Source organism: Vombatus ursinus, unplaced genomic scaffold (assembly GCF_900497805.2).
Source record: "Vombatus ursinus unplaced genomic scaffold, bare-nosed wombat genome assembly UNPS02014799.1, whole genome shotgun sequence".
Lineage (NCBI taxonomy): Eukaryota > Metazoa > Chordata > Mammalia > Diprotodontia > Vombatidae > Vombatus > Vombatus ursinus.
In genome coordinates, this window is record NW_020954577.1 from 8,237,032 (window position 1) to 8,256,207 (window position 19,176).

Below are 19,176 nucleotides of genomic sequence, written 5' to 3' on the forward strand. Positions count from 1 at the left end.
GATGTGTGACCTTGGCACCATAGCCATGCTACCCATCTCCCAGGGTTGTGGGGAGGGCCCAAGGGAAAAATGTAAATCAAGTGCTTTGCAAACTTTAGTGTGCTGTATTATTGAACCATGATGAAAAGCTGGCTTTGAAGATTGGAAGACCCAGGTTCAAGTTCCATGTCTGACACAAACTGTGCCACCCTGGCTAAGTCACCTAACCTGACATTGCCCTAGGAAAAGCTCTTAAGACCAGAGAAGGTGCTCATCTGCACTTGGGGACATGGGGAGTGTGAATAAGACTACAGGGGAGGGAAGCAAGCAAGCATGGAAATATTTATTAAGTACCTAACGTGTGTCAGGCTCTGGGCTGAGGGCTTTATGAATATTAACTCATTTGATCCTCACAACAAGCCCTAGAGGTAGGTGCTATTATCATCCCCAAGGAAACTGAGGCTGACAGAAGCTAAGTGACTTGCCTAGGATCACACAGCTAATAAGTACCTGGGGCTGGATTTGAATTCAGGTCTTTCTGATTTTAGACCCAACACTTTGTCCACTGTGTGACGTGATATCATATTATGTTGTTATATTGTATTAAATGCCATTGTATTATATTAGATATAAGGCAATATAAGGGAATCTAACAATACATGAATAATTATATCATGTATATTTATGATATAACAATCACCGTTGTTATTAATAATACTACAAATGAAGGACTCATAAAGTAATGATTTCTATCTTGAGGATCTCAAAACACTCTGCTGATGACCTATATTCAAAATCTGTTGTGACTCGTTATTATGCAAATCCAAATCGACTTCAATGATATGCCAGAGCTGAGGTTTCCTTGGTGTGGGTATTCCATTCAAGGATGTAGATCTCATCCCCTCCACAAATTAGTCAGTGGAAAATTACATTAAAGAAAATCATAAATAATAGGACGTGGCAAAATTTATGGAATGCACATAAGACATTCATTTTAGAGGAAAATTTATATCCATGAGCACATATTAATAAAAGCAAAAAAGAGAGGCCCAGTGAATTGAATATGCAGTTTGAAATTGCAAGTGAATCAATCCTCTTTAAGAGTTTCTGTGGCCAAAACATTCATCACCCTGTGGACGTTTCGGCAGGTCAAATTGTGTCTCTGAAAACATATCAGCTGTGCGCAGTAGAGGCCTCACGTACCTTGGCTGGTCTCCAAGAGAGGTACTGGCCTCCATCTCCAGCCCCAATCTAATTAGAGAGCTCTGCTAGATTCCTAACATTGGGGGACTTTCCAGAATTCCTACCTGATTTCTCTTGAGCAAGGAAGCTCAGCTAATAGATTTGCTTCCGTCTTTAGCTTTCTGAGCCACTCTTTTTTTTTTTTTTTTTGGTTGGGCAATGGGGTTTAAGCGACTTGCCCAGGGTCACACAGCTAGTAAGTGTTATGTGTCTGAGGCCGGATTTGAACTCAGGTCCTTCTGAATCCAGGGCCGGTGCTCTATCCACTGAGCCACCTAGCTGCCCCTCGGAGCCACTTTTGACAGGCTGTGAAACCGATTGGTCAGCCCATTCATGCCCCCTTACGCCAGAGCTCAGGGTGATTCCCTACACTGAGAGGAAGGCATACTATTCTCTTCCCCCAAATTGATTGTGCATTTTTTAAAATGATCAGTATTGTGGTCTGAGGCAGAGACATCCTACTAATGACATTTGTAGGTGACGCAAAGCTGGGAGGGAGAGCTAGCAGACTGGGTGATGGTCAGGATCCAAAGGGGACCTCATCAGGTGAGGGCACGGAGGGCTCACGGGCTTTGTGGTCACCTGACCCTAGCTGATCTCAAGCCTCTGAGCAGATGAAAAGCAGAATCCGTTCTCACAAAAGCTGGGGGCGCTGTCTGAGAGCATTCCAGCAACAGAAGATGATGCTCCCAGGCTCATGAGTTGAGGGTAGAGAAACTGACCAGAGATACGTCAAAGTGACTGGGACCTTAGATTAAGTCAGCTACCTTCGGAGCCTTAGTTTCCTCATCTGTAAAATGAGGGCCAAGAACTAGATGGATCTAGAGCTCCATGACCCTAGAGACAGTCATTTTTCTCACATATACCTCTTAGTACCTAACGCAGAGCTGAGGACGCAGGTGCACAAAGAAATGCTTGTCAGTTGGTTGATTAGGGCCCAAGACCACTTAGGAGATAGTGAATTCCTAGGTCGCTCATGGGTATGGGTGATCTTCAAAAAGAGAGTAATTGTAGAACTCATTCCCACTTAGCTCTCAGGTGGAACCATAATGCTTCCTTACCTCTTAAATCTTGACATTCTAGTGGGTGTGTGTGTATACATGTGCTTGTGCGTGTGCATGTGTGTGTGTGTGTGTGGGTTTGCTGGTTGGATGGAGGGGGGGTTATAATTATACAAATTTGTGGACAGTGTGGCTTTGAAATTTTTCCTATTTGAATTGTATGTGAAAGAAATGAGTTCCCCTTGTTATTTTGGCATCCTGTACCCTGAAGGAGTGTAGGTTATTTCCTCATTTACACTCAAAGAAGCATTATTTAGTAAACTTTCTGCTGGCCAGCTCCAACAGGGGCCAGAATGTTCTGTGTAAATGAAATCTTCTGGTTGATAGAGATTTAGCTTATGTACATCATACATACAAGATTAATTTTTAAAGACGAGGTAGCCTGACCTAGTGGAAAGAGGGTTGGCCTTGCGGCCAGGAGGAGCTGATTTCAAATCCTGCCTCTGACATCCTGGCTGTGTGACCTTGGGCATGTAGATCAACTTCTCTGTGTGTGCTCCAGGCAATACAGTGAAGCTCCAAGTAGCAGAAAGGTGCCGGTCTGTGTTGGCAGAGAGGGTCCGGGGCCTGTCCTTTACCCAGGAGAATCTCAAAAGTGGCTTTTCTTTGGTCGAGAGCTCTGATTCTCCCAGTGTCAGGAGCTCCTGGCTGTGGGAATTCCTTCTCCCAGGGCTGGTCCGCCATTTGTCTGTAACTTAGGGTCCCATCAAGTTCTTCCAAGGCACTGAATGTGCGCTCCCTCAGGGCAGGGAATGTGTCTCACACCTGTGTTTGGATCCCCAGGGCCTAGCACACAGTAGGCACTTCATCATTTTTGGTGATTGATGGAGAAGATAAAGGACTTGCTGAGAGTCCACGTGTGGCCTGACCCTTAGGCTGACCCCCTGTCCACTACACCACCCTGCCCCCACACACTTAATACTAAAACAATAATGTACACAATTTAGACTTTCTCTGATGAGTGGTCATTGGAGAGTAGAAGATGTAGAGGGCTAATAGGGAACCCCACATAATAGAGTCCTCAAGAACTGTGCTTATCAATCAGTTAAGTATTTATTCAACACGTCCCATGTACCAGGCAAGCTGGACCCTGCATGTTTAGCATTGTTCTTGACCGTTGGGATTATCTGGTCCACTCTAACTATGCTCCTTCCCTTTAACAGACAAAGACAGGGGGAAGTGACTTCTTGAGGGTGACCTGGATCTGCACACAGAGTCAGGCCTTGGTCATTCTGTTAGATGTTGACCTCTCTACCCTGGAGAATGAGAATATAAAAAAGTTGGGAGCAAAGTGTGTTTTGGGTGGTACCTTTCATTAGGAAAAAGTTTTTTTTTTTAATTTATTTATTTTTAGTTTTCAACATTTACTTCCACAAGATTTTGAGTTCCAAATTTTTACCCCATCTCACCCCTCCCTCCACCCCAAGATGGCATACATTCTGAATACCCCTTCCTCTAGTCTGCCCTCTCTTCTATCTCTCCCCTCCTTCTTTTACCCCTTCCTCTTCTATTTTCCTGTAGGGTAGGATAGATTTCTGTACCCCATTTCCTGTATTTCTTATTTCCCAGTTGCATGTGAAAACATTTTTTTAAACATGTGTTTTTAAAACTTTGGGTTCCAAATTTTCTCCCTTCCTCCCTCCCCACCCACCCTCATTGAAAAGGCAATAACCCAATATAGGTTATACCTGTGCAGTTATGTAAAACACTTCCATAGTAGACATGCTGTGAAAAACTAACTCTATTTCCCTTAATCCTATCCTGCCGTCCCCCATTTATTCTGTTCTTTCTTTTAACCCTGTCCCTCTTCAGAAATATTTATTTCTGATTACCCCCTTTCCAATCTGCCCTCCTCTCTTATCATCCCCCTACTCTCCTGTCCCCTTTCCCCCTTATTTTTTCTGTAGGGTAAGACAGATTTCCATGCCCAATTGAGTGTGTATGTTATTCCCTCCTTAAGTCAAATCCTATGAGAATAAGATTCACTCATTCCCTCTCACCTTCCCTTGTTTCCCCTCCACTGTAAGAGCCTTTTCTTTTCTTTTTTTTGTGAGATAATTTACCCTGTTCTACCTCTCCCTTTCTCCTTCTCCTAGTATAATCCTCTCTCACCCTTTAATTTTATTCTCCAGATATGACACCATCATCTTCAACTCACCCTGTGCCCTCTATCTACCTATCTATCTATCTATCTATCTATCTATCTATCTATCTATCTATCTATCTATCTATCTATCTATCCATCCATACATATAATTTTTTCCCTCTGACTACCCTAATACTGACAAAGGTCTCATGAGTTACAAATATCACCTTTCCATGCAGGAATGTAAATGGTTCAACCTTAATAAGTCTCTTATGATTTCTCTTTCCTGTTTACCTCTTCATGTTCCACTTGAGTCTTGTATTTGAAAGTCAGATTTTCTATTCAGCTCTGATCTTTTCATCAAGAATGCTTGAAAGTCCTCTATTTCACCGAATGACCATTTTTTTCCCCTGCAGGATTATACTCAGTTTTGCTGGGTAGGTGATTCTTGGTTGAAATCCTATCTCCTTTGCCCTCCAGAATATTATATTCCATGCCCTGTGGTCCCTTAATGTAGGAACTGCTAAATCTTGTGTTATCCTGATTATGTTTCTACAATATTTGAATTGTTTCTTTCTGGCTGCTTGCAATATTTTCTCCTTGACCTGGGAACTCTGGAATTTGGCTACAATATTCCTAGGAGTTTTCCTTTGGGGATCTCTTTCAGGAGGAGATTGGTGGATTCTTTCCATTTCTATTTTGCCCTCTGGTTCTAAAATATCAGGGCAGTTTTCCTTGATCATTGCTTGAAAGATGATGTCTAGACTCTTTTTTTGATCATGGCTTTCAGATAGTCCAATAATTTTTAAATTCTCTCTCCTGGATCTATTTTCCAGGTCAGTTGTTTTTCCAATGAGATATTTCACATTGTTTTCTAATTTTTCATTCTTTTGGATTTGTTTTACAGTGTCTTGATTTCTCATAAAGTCACTAGCTTCCAATTGCTCTATTCTAGTTTTTAGGAAGTATTTTCTTCAGTAATCTTTTGAACTTCCTTTTCCATTTGACCAATTTTGCTTTTTAGGGCATTCTTCTCCTCATTGGCTTTTTGGACCTCTTTTGCCATTTGAGTTAGGCTATTTTTTAAGGTATTATTTTCTTCAGTATTTTTTGGGGTCTCCTTTAGCAAGCTGTTGACTTGTTTTTCATGATTTTCTTGCATCACTCTCATTTCTCTTCCCAGTTTTTCCTCTACTTCTCTTACTTGCTTCTCAGAATCCTTTTTGAGCTCTTCCAAGGCTTGGGACTGATTCATATTATTCTTGGAGGCTTTGGATGTAGGACCTTTGACTTTGTTGTCTTCTTCTGGTTGTATGTTTTGATCTTCTTTGTCACCAAAGTAAGATAATATACTCTGACTCTTTTTGTGCTGCTTGCTCATGATCCCAGCCAATTACTTGAGTTTTAAACTCTTTGTTAAGGTGAGAGTCTGTTTCCAATGTGGAGAATGTACTGTCCCAAGCTTCGGGGGTTTGTACAGTTGTTTTCAGAGCTGCTTCTAGGGACCTGTAAATTTTCAGTTCTTCCAAGGTGGTATGATAAGGGGCAAGGTGTTTCCTCTCCACTGCCACAACAAGCTCTACCGCACCAGCACTCCTCCTCGCCCCAGGACCCCCCCTCAGAACTGTGACCCAGATCCAGGCATGGGCAACACAAGAGATTCCTGCCTCAGCACTGGCAACAAGATCCCTGCAATCCCCCTCTGATCAGCCACGCGATTCCCCCTCAGTCTGTGGGCGGGAAGCTCAGGAGGCAGCCGCTACCCCAGAGGCCATGCTCCGGGCTTGCGGCTGAGACCTAGCTCCTCTCTCACCACAGTCACAGACTTTTCCCACTGATCTTCTAAGTTGTCTTTGGTGTTCATGGGTTGAGAAGTCTGGAAACCACCCCAGCTGCCTGTGATTCAGTTCTCTGAGGCCTGCTCCAGGTTCGCTACGGCATGCACACCCATGCTGCACTGTACTCCTCTCCCAGCCTGGCGCGACATACCTTTCCCATCAACCATCCAGGTTGTCTTGGGCTGAAAATTTGTTTCACTCTGTCTTTTTGTGGGTTCTGCTGCTTTAGAATTTGTTTAGAGCCTTTTTTTTTATAGGTATTTAGAGGGGTTGGGGGAGAGCTCAAGCAAGTCACTGCTTTCACTCCGCCATCTTGGCTCTGCCCTGGAAAAAGTCTTTAAAATGGTGGACTTCACTGTCCAATCTAATCCATCTGTCATGAACACTTGGATGTGCTGACCTCATCTAGAGAGGGAAATGAATTTGAAGAAACTGGCATGTGAAACTTTTCCCTAATATGTAATTAGGTAAGCTGCTATATGAGATGATGGGAGTGGAGGGAAGCGTGTCTCATCTTCCCGAAACAGCATGTCTCTGGCTACGATTCCAACATGAACCTCTATTTAAAAAAAAATCCCCAGAAACCTTTCTAAAATGACTGTTGTCTCTTCCCATGTGACTGCCCCCCACCTTCATTCTACACCAGCTACTCACTAGCTGTGTGACTCTGGGCAGTATCTGGCACAAAGCAGGTGATAGGAACACGTATTCCCTCTGTAGGCCATACGACTAACGAAAGCCCTAACATAATTGGCCTGGATTTTTTTTTTCAACTTTGAAATTAATCAGGGGTCTCATATGCTTGGGGAACTCCTGGGCTTGTTTCATTCTGTGTACAGAGACATTTGCTGTGCTCCATGATAAAGGATAAAAAAGGGAATAACTGATTCTGGAAGAAGGAGAGGAAAAAAGCCCTCCTGGAGTTTATAGTCTAGTAAATGAAAACAAACAACCATCTCACCTTTGAAAATATTAATCACTGGGGCAGCTAGGTGGCGCAGTGGATAGAACACTGGCCCTGGAGTCAGGAGGACCTGAGTTCAAATCTGGCCTCAGACCAAACACTAACACTAGCTGTGTGACCCTGGGCAAGTTACTTAACCCCAATTGCTAAAAAAAAAAAAAAATACACACACACACACACACATGTTTACCACCAACCCCATTACGAGTCTATGAAAATACTTGGTAGCTATTAATTTGAGTCTCTAGAGGAGTTGGAATTCATCACCATTAAAGTCTGGGGCAAGGAGGAGGTTGAATTATATTAACATTAATAATAGTAATAAAGCTGGCATTGGTAAGTCTAGGTTCTCGTTAGTGCCAATAATGAAGTGCTTATGTTATTCGAATTTGTATTGCATCTTTCTTTTGGGCTGAAACCAACAGCCATATCTGACACAATTGTTCCTTCGGATCACGTGAATTAGAACCCTTTCCATGATTCTTAGCTCACATGTAGCTTCCTTCACAAGATGCCTCCTGATACCTCCCTTCCCTCAAAGTTACTGTGTATATATTTTGTATCAAATTCTCTGTGAATACATTGTATCATCCCAGTAGAATGTAAGCCCTTGGAGGGGAGAGATTGTTGCATTTTTGTCTGGTGTATCTTTGTTGTCTTTGTAGCCTCAGCACCAAACACAGCACTTGGCACATAGTGGGTGCTCATGGACTGCTTGTTAGACAGAACTGAACCATTGTAATATTTTTATTGTCATCTTCTGCCCAAGGAGCGTCTTCCCTTTGGACCTTTGAGGCAGGTTAGCAATTTCATACCAAAACATAAATGTTTTGCTGAATTTTGGATCAAGAATTGTGAAATCCTGCTCACTTGCCCAAATTGGAGGAAGGGACTTCTGACCTGGTGAAAAGTCAAGAGAACAAAGAAGCCCTGAGCCCCAGGGGCACGTTTAGTACCTGCTGATATTTTCTATTGTATTGTTCAGAGAGAGAATGCACAGCACACCTGGTGAGCCAAAGAGAGAGGACTAGGGGCATGTGTCTTTTTGTGTTGTTGTTCAGTTGTTTCAATTGTGTCCAAATCTTCGTGACCCCCTTTGGGATTTTCTTGGCAGATACTGGAGTGGTTTGTCATTTCCTTCTCCGGCTCATTTTACAGATGAGGAAACTGAGGCAAGCAGGATTAAGTGACTTGGCTCAGAGTCATGCGACTTGTACGTGTCTGAGGCTGGATTTGAACTCAGGTGTTCCTGACTCCAGATCCAGTGCTCTATCCATTGTGCCACCTAGCTGCCCTGGCTTGTGTCTTAGAGAATCCTATAAATGCTTTGGAAGGCAGGTCAAAATCATTAGTAATAAACTTATTTGTTTTTTATTGCAACAGTGATTGTTTTTAAAATAGTGCATCAGTTGGGCTTACTCCAGATTCTGCCAAACATCCCGTGTGACTATATATGTACTTCTCATTTCCTCCACAGATTCCCCCCACCCCAAAGTAACATTAACTCCAGCCTTGTAGATTAGAATCCTGCCATTCCAATGCAGCTTAATTCAACCAACATTTATGGTCCTATTGGGCTATCGGTAGGATCCAAACTACGGAAGCTCTAACATGTGCTATTCACAACGGGGTTTTCCAGCGGAGGTTAAATGAAGAACTGGTGGGGCTACAGTGATCTGCTTTTGATGGCTAAGGATCGTTTTCAGTGTTGTGCTTAACATATTCCATGACCTCAAGTCTCTTTGTTTTAGGTAAAGTCCGAGGAAGTCTTTGACGAGTGGGTAGCCAAGCTGCGTCACCACCGAGTATATCGTCAAAATGAGATTGCTATGTTCCCACGGGATGTTAACCATTTTTTCTCTGCGTCCACTGTCTCGGACTCTGCATCTGGAGTACTTGACTCTGTATCAAATAGGAAGGTAATACCCGATGGCTTGGCAATGGGAATCTAGGCATTGAAGGAAGGAGGAAGGGGGGAAGGGAGGGAGAAAGGAAGGAAAGAAGGAAGTGAGGGAGGAAGGAAGGAAGGAAAAAAAGAAGGAAGGAAGGAAGGACTCCTGGCACCCCCATTACCTAGATTTGTGGAGGGGAAGGATTTGGGAAGAAGGAATGGAAAGTGGTGAATTTGTATAGTGTCGACCAAGGGAGGTGATAGTCCTGCCCTGCTCTGTCCTGATCCGAGCACATTTGGAGTCTTTTGTTCTGAGGGCTGCGTGTTGGGAAGAATATTGACAAGTTGGAAAGTGTCCAGAAGAGGGTGACCAGTACAGTGAAAGACCTTGAGTTCTTGGTACATGGAGATCATTTGAGGAAACTGAGAATGTTTATCCCAGAAAAGAGTAGACTCAGAGGTCAGAGTGGGGAGATGGGAGAACTGTCAAGTATTTGAAGGGTAGCCATGTAAACAAGGGGTCAAGGATTGTTCTCATTGGGTCCAGAGAGAGGAGCCAGGGATGTGAGAGGGAAACTCGAGGCCAGGTTTGGACTCCTTGGGGTGAGGCTTATCCTGAAGTTTAACGGGTTTCTTTAGGAAGTAGTGAGCTCTATTCACTTGAGATTTTCAAGCGAAGGCTGGATGACTTTTAATTGGGGAATTTGTAGAGAGGATTCTTGTTCAGCTTAGACCAGGTGGCCTCTGACATCCTGTCCAACTCTGAGATTTTGCACTAGACTGTAACCTGTTTCACATGCATGAATACACGGTTGTGCAGCAAAATGTAGAAGACAAGTTACAGACAGACAGACATAGAGTGCTTGGTACAGGGCACATTGTTGTCTCATCTAGTCTGCATCATGCCGGTATTATTATCTCCATTTTACAGATGAGAAAACTGAGGTTCGGAAAGCTTTAAAAAACTTTCTTAAGTTGCTTAACTGGAAGAACTGGGACTTGAACCCAGGGTCTTATGAGATGGTCCATTGATCCTTTCATGAGACTTTCTTTCCTTGTTACTATTTCTCCTCTAATCATACTTAATTATTTAACTGTGTTTGTGCAGTCAGTCCAAACTAGGGTAACCAGATCATTTACTAAAGGTAAGACAGTAGGAGTATGTAGAAAAGAATACACCCCCTCCCCCGAACGTGTTTGCTTGTGTTTCTCTCTCTCCCTCCCTTTCTCTCTCTCTTCCTTCCTCTCTTTTCCTCCCTTCTTTTCTCCTTCCCTCTTTCCTTCCCCTTTTCTTTATCTCTCCCTCTCTCTTCTCTCTCCCCCTCCCTCCTTCCCTCTCTCTGTGTCTCTCTGTCCTCTCTCTCTCTCCCTCTCTGTTTCCCTCTCTGTCTTTCCCTCTCTCATCCTTTCTCTCTTCCCCTCCCTTCCTCCTTCTTTTTCCTCTTCCCCCTTTCTCTTTCCCCCTCTCCTCCCCTCCCTTCTTTTTTTCCCTCCCTCTTTCCCTCTCTCTGTCTCCTCTCTCCTCCTTATCTCCCTCACCTAGCTTGACCTCAATTTTTCTTCTGACCATGAAAGGACGATCTCACGTGGCCATGGGTATTTGCAAAAATACATTCCAAGTGATTTTTCACTGTTGGCTGGATCTGTGACATTGTTGTCATTTGGAAGGAGGGGAAGCCAAGAAACAGAGCTCAAGGTCAGCTCAAGCTCCCTGGCCATGGGGCGTCAGAATCTCCAAGCCTCAGAGGCCACTGGGTCTCCATGCCAGGCCCTGCCCTCCCGTCCCAGGGCAGACCACTTGGTCAGCCTCTCTGCCAGACTTCTAGGATGTGTTTGCATTTCTCATCGCCTCTGTTGTCTGTGGAACAGCGCAGCAGTATATCGAAGCAGAGTTCGTTGCAGACGGGAAGCAATTTGTCGTTCAGCTGTGGAGAAGCCAGGCTCCCCATATGGACACAGTCTTCCGAAGACATGGAAAAATGTTCCAAAGGTAGAGTGTCTAGAGCTCGGGCCGCTTTTTATCCTGAGGGATGTTTGGGTCCCCTCTCTCGTCTCCCTTCTCCTCTTTGTCCCTGAAGTCGATTGGTTGGAGAAGAGGTCATGGCATGGGAGATGCCGGGCAGGGGCATCCTTGGGGATTGCTGCTTCCTCAGATGGGAAAACTGAGGTCCAGAGGGAAGCGACTAGCTCACAGTCCCCTAATGGAGTAGTAATAATCACAGCAACTGACATCAATACAGCACTTTCAAATCGGCCGGCTTCTCTGACGTGCGTTGTCTCATTTAGGCTTTACTAGTCCTGTGGGATGGGTTCTACAGGCTTCATGCCACCAATAAAAAAACTGAGGTTTATTGAGGCAGAGTGACTCTCTGATGGTCACACAGCTAATAAGCCCCTGAGGCTGGGCTCGCCCCCAGACCTCACCGGATTCTGAGCCCACCATGCTTGTCACTGTACCACACTGCCCTCTGTCACAGCTAAAACAGTGCAGCTTTGGCAGTGAGGGTCATGCCCTGGCTCTGGTGTTTGGATCCCACTTCTAAGGAAGCCATTTTGGCTCTGTGGGCCTCTGTTTCCTCCTCTGTAAATGTTGGCCTAGATGGCTTCTGATCTGGCTTCCAAGTCTCCTGCAGATTGTCCATCTAGCATCACTCTCTCGTCTCGACCTCTTGGCCTCAGATTAGCAGAGCCAGCATTCCACTCAGGTCCTCTGGCTCTCAATCCATTGCCCTTTGCCCTGCCTTGGGGTTGGACTCGATGACCTCTCCAGGTTCTTAGCTAACGAGAGGTGTCAGGTTGAAACCTGGCAACTCATCTTCCCTCTTCCACAAATACCAGTCTGATTGCCCCCATGGCCATGTGAGCTTTGTCCTCCCAGGCTGCCTCAACTTTGACCTTGGAAAGCTGCCTTTGCCATGGAGGCCTTTCCAGAGTCCATGGTGAGATTTCCAGATCAAGACACAGGCTATCAGAGCAGTGGACTGATAACAGGGACAGAAGGATTCACAGAGAATGCAAACATTAGAGCCAGCTGTTGGCTCAGGGAACTAGGTCAAGTATGCCTTTTCAAATCTGCAGATATCACTTTTTCATGAAAGTGTGAACCCTCCACGAGGAGAAGCCTCCTGCTTTGTTCTAGATACAGTGTGATATTTTGATGTCGGCCATGTGGGGCAAGGGTTAATGCCTTCCTTGTGACCTTGCAGCCTTCCCAGGAGATGCAAGCAGGTGTCAGATTGTGACAGTCATTTCTGAGTAGTTGATATTGACGAGTTGGGAGCTGTCCTAAAAATCGGTATCTGGGAAGCATGAAAAACCCCAGAGGGAGGCCTCTGACACAGTATGGGGGTGGGGAGATTGGATCTTATGGGCCTTAGGGAAAGCACACATGCACTTGTTAATGGAGAACCACAAGTGTGGTTGGTTTTTTTTTTTGCATTGTTCAATTTATGATTATGAAATTCAAAATGTGATGCAAGATTTCATATCCTTTTTTTAAAAAATTTATGTCTTTTTAAAAACCTCACAGACATTTCCCAATAGACCCTGTAACAAGGAAAAGGTTAGGCAGAGTCAACCACACAAACATCGGACAGTGTACGCCATTTTCTGTCCCCATTGTCCACCACCTCTCTAGCAAGGGGAGAGAAGGCTGTTGCGTTGTCTGCAGCCTGGGGTGGAGATCAGTCATCGCAGCTCCTCAGAGCTCAGCTCCCGCATAGTGTTGTCTTTGTTGCCCCGATGGTACTCACTGTGTAAATATACCCTGGCGTAGGTTCTGCCTTCTTCATGCTGAACCAGTAAACGTCTTCCTTCATCTCTCCAAATTTCATTCATCCATCCTTTCAGCACACTAAGATTCCTGCCGTTCACATACCACCATTTGTGCAGTCAGAGGACCGGGTTCAGATCCTAGCTCTGTCCTTTATTGTCTGTGTGACCTTGGACAAGTCACTTCCATTTCCCCAGACCTCAGTTTCCACTTTTGTAAAAGTGGACTAGTTCACCTCCGCAGTCCCTTCCAGCTCTGACCCTACCCTCCTATGACATCACTTTGCTTCACTCGTGTTCATCTTCCCCCAGATCTGGCCCACTGTCATACCTACTTGGTGGAGATGAGCCACCTCCTCCAGAGCATGGAGGTCCTTCACAGGACCTACTCAGCCCCGGCGATAAACGCCCTTCAGGTCAGTGTGAGTCCCTCCTCTGGGCCTGCCAGATGGGAGGCAGCCCATTGGCAGCTGCTGGGGATGGAGCTTGGTGCTGCTCTGCCGGCCCCACAGACTCATTCTGTGGAGCCTCACGCTCTTTCCTTCTTTCTTCTTTTGTGATGAAGGGTGGAGCTTTTGAAAGTCCCAAAAAGGAAAAAAGACCCCACAGACGGTGGCGGGCGAGAGCTATTAGCAAAGAGGCCAAAGGAATGCTGCAGGTAACCTGAGCCCCCCCGGGATGCTCACCCCTCCTCTGTTCCTACTCTGCCCTTTGTGGAAAAAAACAACTTCTGGACCACCTGTGCTTAGGAGTACAATTATGAATACCCCAGTACCTTTATTTAAGTGGTCAAATGGGCCAATCCCAAAGGACCTGGTTATTGACTCATCCCCAAAGGTCCTGAGCAGATGATGAAGGCCATGGGGATTGGCTTCGTATCGGAGAGATGGGAGAAAGCTCCTCCATGGGGCACGGGAAGGTGGGCTTTGGTCACTCCATTGACTTCAGAAAATGGCGGCAGATTGGCAGTTCCAGAGGCAGCCCAAGGACTTTCCATTTCCCCCTTCTCTCTGACTCGTCTGAGCACTCCTTCCCTGCTTAAGTGTGGCCTTGGTTAATGGTGATCCTTCCCCACTGCCTCAGATTCCGCTGAGGCTCTGCTGAGTCAGCAGCTCAGAATCTGAGAGGCCTAGCGCTGCTGAGGGGCAAAGCCTTGTCCAGCTTCTTGTGTCCCCTCTGCACACAAACCGCCTCCCCCAGGGGCTGCACGTGTCACGCTTGCAGCTTCCTACGCCGCTGGGTGTGTGGGACTCCAAAGCCACGTTTGGAGCCCAGCCTGCCGTGTTTAACAGGGATATCCACTAGACCAAAGTAGCCTGGCTGGGCCCTGCTATCAGGCAGAGTACCTGGCAACCAGGGCTAAGTGGGGAGCTGAAGTTTGGGAGGTCCAGAGGTGAGGGGGGCTGCTTGAATGGTATAAGACCACCTTTAAAGCCAAGACTCAAGGGTCAGAGAATCACAGATCACCCCCTCATCTATAGAAAAGGGAACTGAGGCATAAAGAGGTTAGCTGACTTGTCCAGTGTCACATAGCTGGTCAGTGTCTAAGGTCAGGATTGGAACCCAGGTCTTCCTGATTCCAAGTCCTGTGCACTGATCACTAGACAAAGCTATCTCTCCAAAGAATCGGGGATCCTATCAATGTGGGTGTTCCCTCCAAGGATGCTGATTGCTGCTTCTCCACACCCACTTATTTAAAGGCACTGAAGGATGTTCCAGGGACAGATAACTGTCTCCTGGAAATGCATTCCCTCCAAGAAGGGAAAGGATAATCTGGCTCGATGCCAGCTGTCACTGGGTCCATAGAGCAACCAAGACACAGTCGTTGGAATGCGGGCAGTGAGCAGCCTGCACACCTTGTGTGGTTTGAGCCTCTCGGCCACCCTGTGAGGAGGGGCCCATTTTGGCTCTATTTTTCACATGGGGAAACTGAGATTCAGAAGCACTAAATCCCCTGCCCAGGCTCACACAGCTAGCTAGCATCGGAGGTGGGATTTGAACCCAGGACTTCCTGACTCCAGATCTAGTCCTTGCCTCACTCACTGCCCCTTGCTTGGGAGGACTAAGGCAGCAGAATACCCAGCTCCCCTCTGTCACTCATCTTTCCTGTTTGTTACATGACGTCTTGCCCATTTACACCCCAGTGGAAGCTGTTAGGGGTGAGATGGTTCTCAGAACTCCTCAGGTTTGGGATTTTTTTAAACTCCAGGGACAGAGGAGAGAGGCTGTGTCGTCTGTCTGGAGCATTGCTTCTGCCCCCACTGTCTGAACCTCAACTATGGCATCTCGCTTGGCGGGAAAGGAATGGGCTGGGGGGAGGGGAGAGTTTCCCTGCTCTGCCCCTTCAGTAACCCTCCTGTTGGTGTCCCCACAGGTCCCGAAGCCTTATTCAGGCCCAGTCAGGCTTCATGCATCCAATCCGAATCTGTCAACGCTAGATTTTGGGGAAGACAAAAATTATTCTGATGGTTCTGAAACCTCATCAGAATTTTCCAAAATGCAAGAAGACCTGTGTCACATTGCGCACAAAGGTAAGCACACTGATTTGTTTTCCCTTGATATACTTGATGGAATGTTGCTAAAAGCGTTTCTCAACACGGTGTCTAGAGGACTTGACTGCTGGGCGTCCTTAGCTCCTCTAAGTGGGTGGTCTTTCTCCAGCCATCCCTGCACACTTTCTGAGCACTCGAGGGTGAGCAACCAGAAACACAACCCACTTGGACGTGTCCTCGCTGAGGCTTAGAGCCAGGGCCTCCTGCCTGCCGCTGAGCCATCATGCCAGTCTCCTTCTTTGTCTCCCCCCACCCCTGCCCAAAATTCCTGCCACCTCCATGGGAGCATCAGCTCCCTGGAACACAGCAGTTGAACCCGCCCCATTCTCAAGGCCAAGTCCAAGTCTGCATTGCCGTTTCCTGTGTATACTCAGTAGTTCCACGGATCTGCGGTCTCTCTGATGTGGGTCCTCCTCTCGGTCACATCTGGTGACCCGTCATCCCTTCCTTCACCTTCCAAAAGTTCCTCCACAAGAGGCACCGATGGGCTGAGACCTTCCTTGATTTCTCTTTTCCAGTCAGGGATCCCCATCAAGACCGTGGGCTGCCCATGGGTGGTCCTTTGGACCAGCTTTCTCTCTTACACATTCAATCGTCCATTAACATTTACTAAGTGTCTGCTGTGTACCAGCTATTGTACTAAGCTCTAGGGACAAGACCATCCCTGCCCTCGAGGAGCTTACAATCTAATGGGGGAGACAAGAAGCAAGCCCATACATACACAAAGCGAGCCAGCGGCAGACATTCCTGAGATAAAGTCCTTTCTGCAGCTTGTTCCCGACTTGCTGTGGCCTGCTCGCGGCCGTCATGGCCCTCTTCAGTGTCCTCTGGGCAGTCCTCGTTTCTGGTGGAGCCTACATCAAGCACTGGATGAGCCCTTAGAGGCCATCTACCTCGCTTTACAGATGAGGAAACTGAGTCCCAGAGAGGAGAAGTGATTTGCTCAAGGTCACGTAGGTCCATAGGAGAGAGCCACGATTTGGACTTAGCCCCTCTGGCTCCAAACTCTGAACTCTTTTCTCTGCACAAGGCTGCTTTTAGCTCTTCAGAATCCTCCGTGCTCCATGCCTTGCAGTCATATAGAATACCAACATCAAAAAGAAGGGCTTTGCTTTCAAGGACAAGTTAAAAGACTGTGGTAATTTATTGGGTCATAATTCTCAACCTTTGAGACAAAATTGCATCAATATCCTTTCTTTGCAAAATGATTGGCTTATGCGATTTCATTTGTCCCTCTCAAGGACTGTGAGAGAAACGTGTTCTTGGTATCTCCATTTTGTGCATGAGGAAACTGAGACAGCCAGAGGTTAAGTATTTGCCCAGGACAACAAAGTTAATAAAGGTCTGAGGTAGGATTTGAACTCAGGGCTCCTTGACCCCAAGGCCAAGACTCTACCAGCACAATACCGGCTGGCTGACAAAGTAGGTGCTTAATCAGTGCTTGTTAGATGAATGAATGAATGAATATACGTGTGATGTTTTCCTCGAGCCCACTCTTCTTTGGAAGCCTTGAACATACCACTTTTGTCCTGGGTGCCTTTCAAGTTGACACGTTTGTGGTGCTGACATTCCTGCGTCAGCTGCCAATGATACCCCAGTTCATCAGGTGCCGAAGGCGCAGCTACTGGATCCTGTGGGAGCTGTCTTCTGGCTCACCGATGGGGAGAATCCCATCGATCACATCTGCCAAGGAAAGGGTCGGCCGCTGGTCTCCCCACCCTCCCTGCCTCATTTATTTTGGATGTGCCAGCTTGGGAAGCAGCCTGGCCGGAATCATCACAGCCGTTCCGGAGCAGCAGAAAGGCTTCCCTCGGCTTATTTTCCTCCACATTTAAGACAACAACCCCCACCCTCACCCCTACCACAACCAGAGTTTCTTCTTCATTTCCAACCTTGAGGTGATACTCTTTGTTGAGCATCGTACTCTAAAAATTGAGACTGCAGGGCCCCAGGCAGCCCTTGAGCTGGTAGAGATCAAAGCTAGCTTCACCACCAAGGCAGCCAAAGCATTCCTAGGCTGCAGACACCGTGGAGGAAAGGACGTTGGCTCGGCAGCGTCTGGGCTGGGATTTGAACCCAGGCGCTCCTCATCTGAGCGTCTGGTGAGAGGGAGGTGACTGGCCTGCTTTATTCTGCCCTGCTCAGACCATGCTATGACTTTATTTTTGGAAGGATGTTGATAAGTTGCAGTATGCAGTGGAAGGTGAACAGGACGGTGAAGGAACCCGAGTTCATCGCATTCCTTCGAAGGAATTGGGGATGTTCAGCCTGCAAAAAGCTCAGCTAATAAGTGTCTGAGGCAGGATTTGAATCCAGGCCTTCCTGGCTCCAAGTTCAGTGCTCTGAGAAATCTACCCCACCCTGCTTACTGTGGTTTTCTTGTTCCTTCTCTCAGGCCTCTCTGAAATCCAGCTAACCCTCAGAGGAGAGCTCTGCCTGGTCATTAGACAGGGCCAAAGTTACTGATCAGCAAAAGCTGGGAGTCACTCGGGTGGACAGCCTCGTCTCGCACCAGCTCTCACACAAGACTGATTTCTATTGACTGTCTGACTGTGCCTCGTTCTTGCAGCTTTTAAAATGAACTTTCAGGTTCTGAGAGTTCTATTCAGGTTCTATTCCGAGAGGCCCTTTGAGTTAACCAAGCATGTGAAAGCTCATATGGTAATGGTTGATTAGCTGAAAGAGGTCCTTCCCTCCTGTGCCCTGATAGCCTTGCCAGGGGGTAGATCCAAGAGGCCAGTCTCCTCACTCTTCTCTTGGCTTTTACCACTCTCCCTGTCCAGCTAGAACACAGGGCTCTTTACCCCTCTTCTTCTTCTTCTTCTTCTTCTTCTTCTTCTTCTTCTTCTTCTTGGCAATTGGGGTTAAGTGACTTGCCCAGAGTCACACAGCTAGTAAGTGTCAAGTGTTTGTTCTGAGGCCGGATTTGAACTCAGGTCTTCCTGACTTCAGGGCCAGTGCTCTATCCACTCCGCCACCTAGCTGCCCCACTCTTTACCCCTCCATCTGATTTCAGAGCGACTCAGCCTAAGTAAGGAGGTCCAGTGGCTACCCCACCTTGCCAGAGGGACCTTTCCACCAGGGTTCCTCAAGTGCCTTTGGAATTTTCAGGATCTCACTTCGGCTCTTGGAGAAGGAAAGAAGATGAAAAGGAGCTAGAATTGTCTTAGGCCAGAGTGGTTCTTGTCGTGCTGGTGGCAGAGAAGCTTTTCTGAAGGGTTTTCTTCACTTTGTCTCTGGGAGCTAGGGAGCGGTTTGACCAAAACTCACCCCTTTCTACACAGGGGTCGGCATGCACTACACGTGACTTGCTTGAAGTGATTCAACAGACAAAAATCTGAAGTTTAAACAAAGCAAATAACTTAGAGAATGATTGGTGATTTTATAAAACATCCCTTAAATAGAGAGAATTCCTTCAGGGTCGAGATAGGATCACAGACAGGGCACGCTAGCTTGGGAGGCAAATTCAGGGTAAGAGTGACAACGTTTCCATGTGTGTTTGTACCCCCAGGACGGTGTCTGGCACAGCCTGTAGGCTTTTGATAAAGCCTTGTTGAAGGACTGGTTGATTAATCCAAGCCTTGGCTTAGTCACTCAGTGGCTGTGACTTGGAGACAAGAAGACGTGGGTTCAAAGCCTGCCTCAGTTTCCTCCTAGTTGTGGGATCCTGGGCAAGTTATAAACTTCTGTTTCCAAAGCCTATGGATTTCACCTTCGCAGCATCTCTCGAATACAGCCCTCTCTCTCCTCTGACACTGCCTGCCCCCTCACCCAGCCCCTCATCCCCTCACA

General features: G+C 46.6%; 1 protein-coding gene across 9 annotated transcripts in view; it reads left to right on the forward strand.

Moving 5' to 3' along the window:
• OSBPL3 (oxysterol binding protein like 3) overlaps positions 1-19,176 on the forward strand; it is a 151,881-nt gene that overhangs the window by 74,742 nt on the left and 57,963 nt on the right. For 5 of the 9 annotated variants that reach the window (XM_027872133.1, XM_027872138.1, XM_027872135.1 and 2 more), the window contains 5 exons: positions 8,922-9,089; positions 10,931-11,051; positions 13,145-13,248; positions 13,398-13,490; positions 15,207-15,363. In XM_027872133.1, the coding sequence (XP_027727934.1) occupies positions 8,922-9,089; positions 10,931-11,051; positions 13,145-13,248; positions 13,398-13,490; positions 15,207-15,363 (643 nt within the window). The remainder of the gene's footprint in view (positions 1-8,921; positions 9,090-10,930; positions 11,052-13,144; positions 13,249-13,397; positions 13,491-15,206; positions 15,364-19,176) is intronic. The other 4 variants (XM_027872136.1, XM_027872140.1, XM_027872137.1 and 1 more) reach the window with 1 other exon arrangement.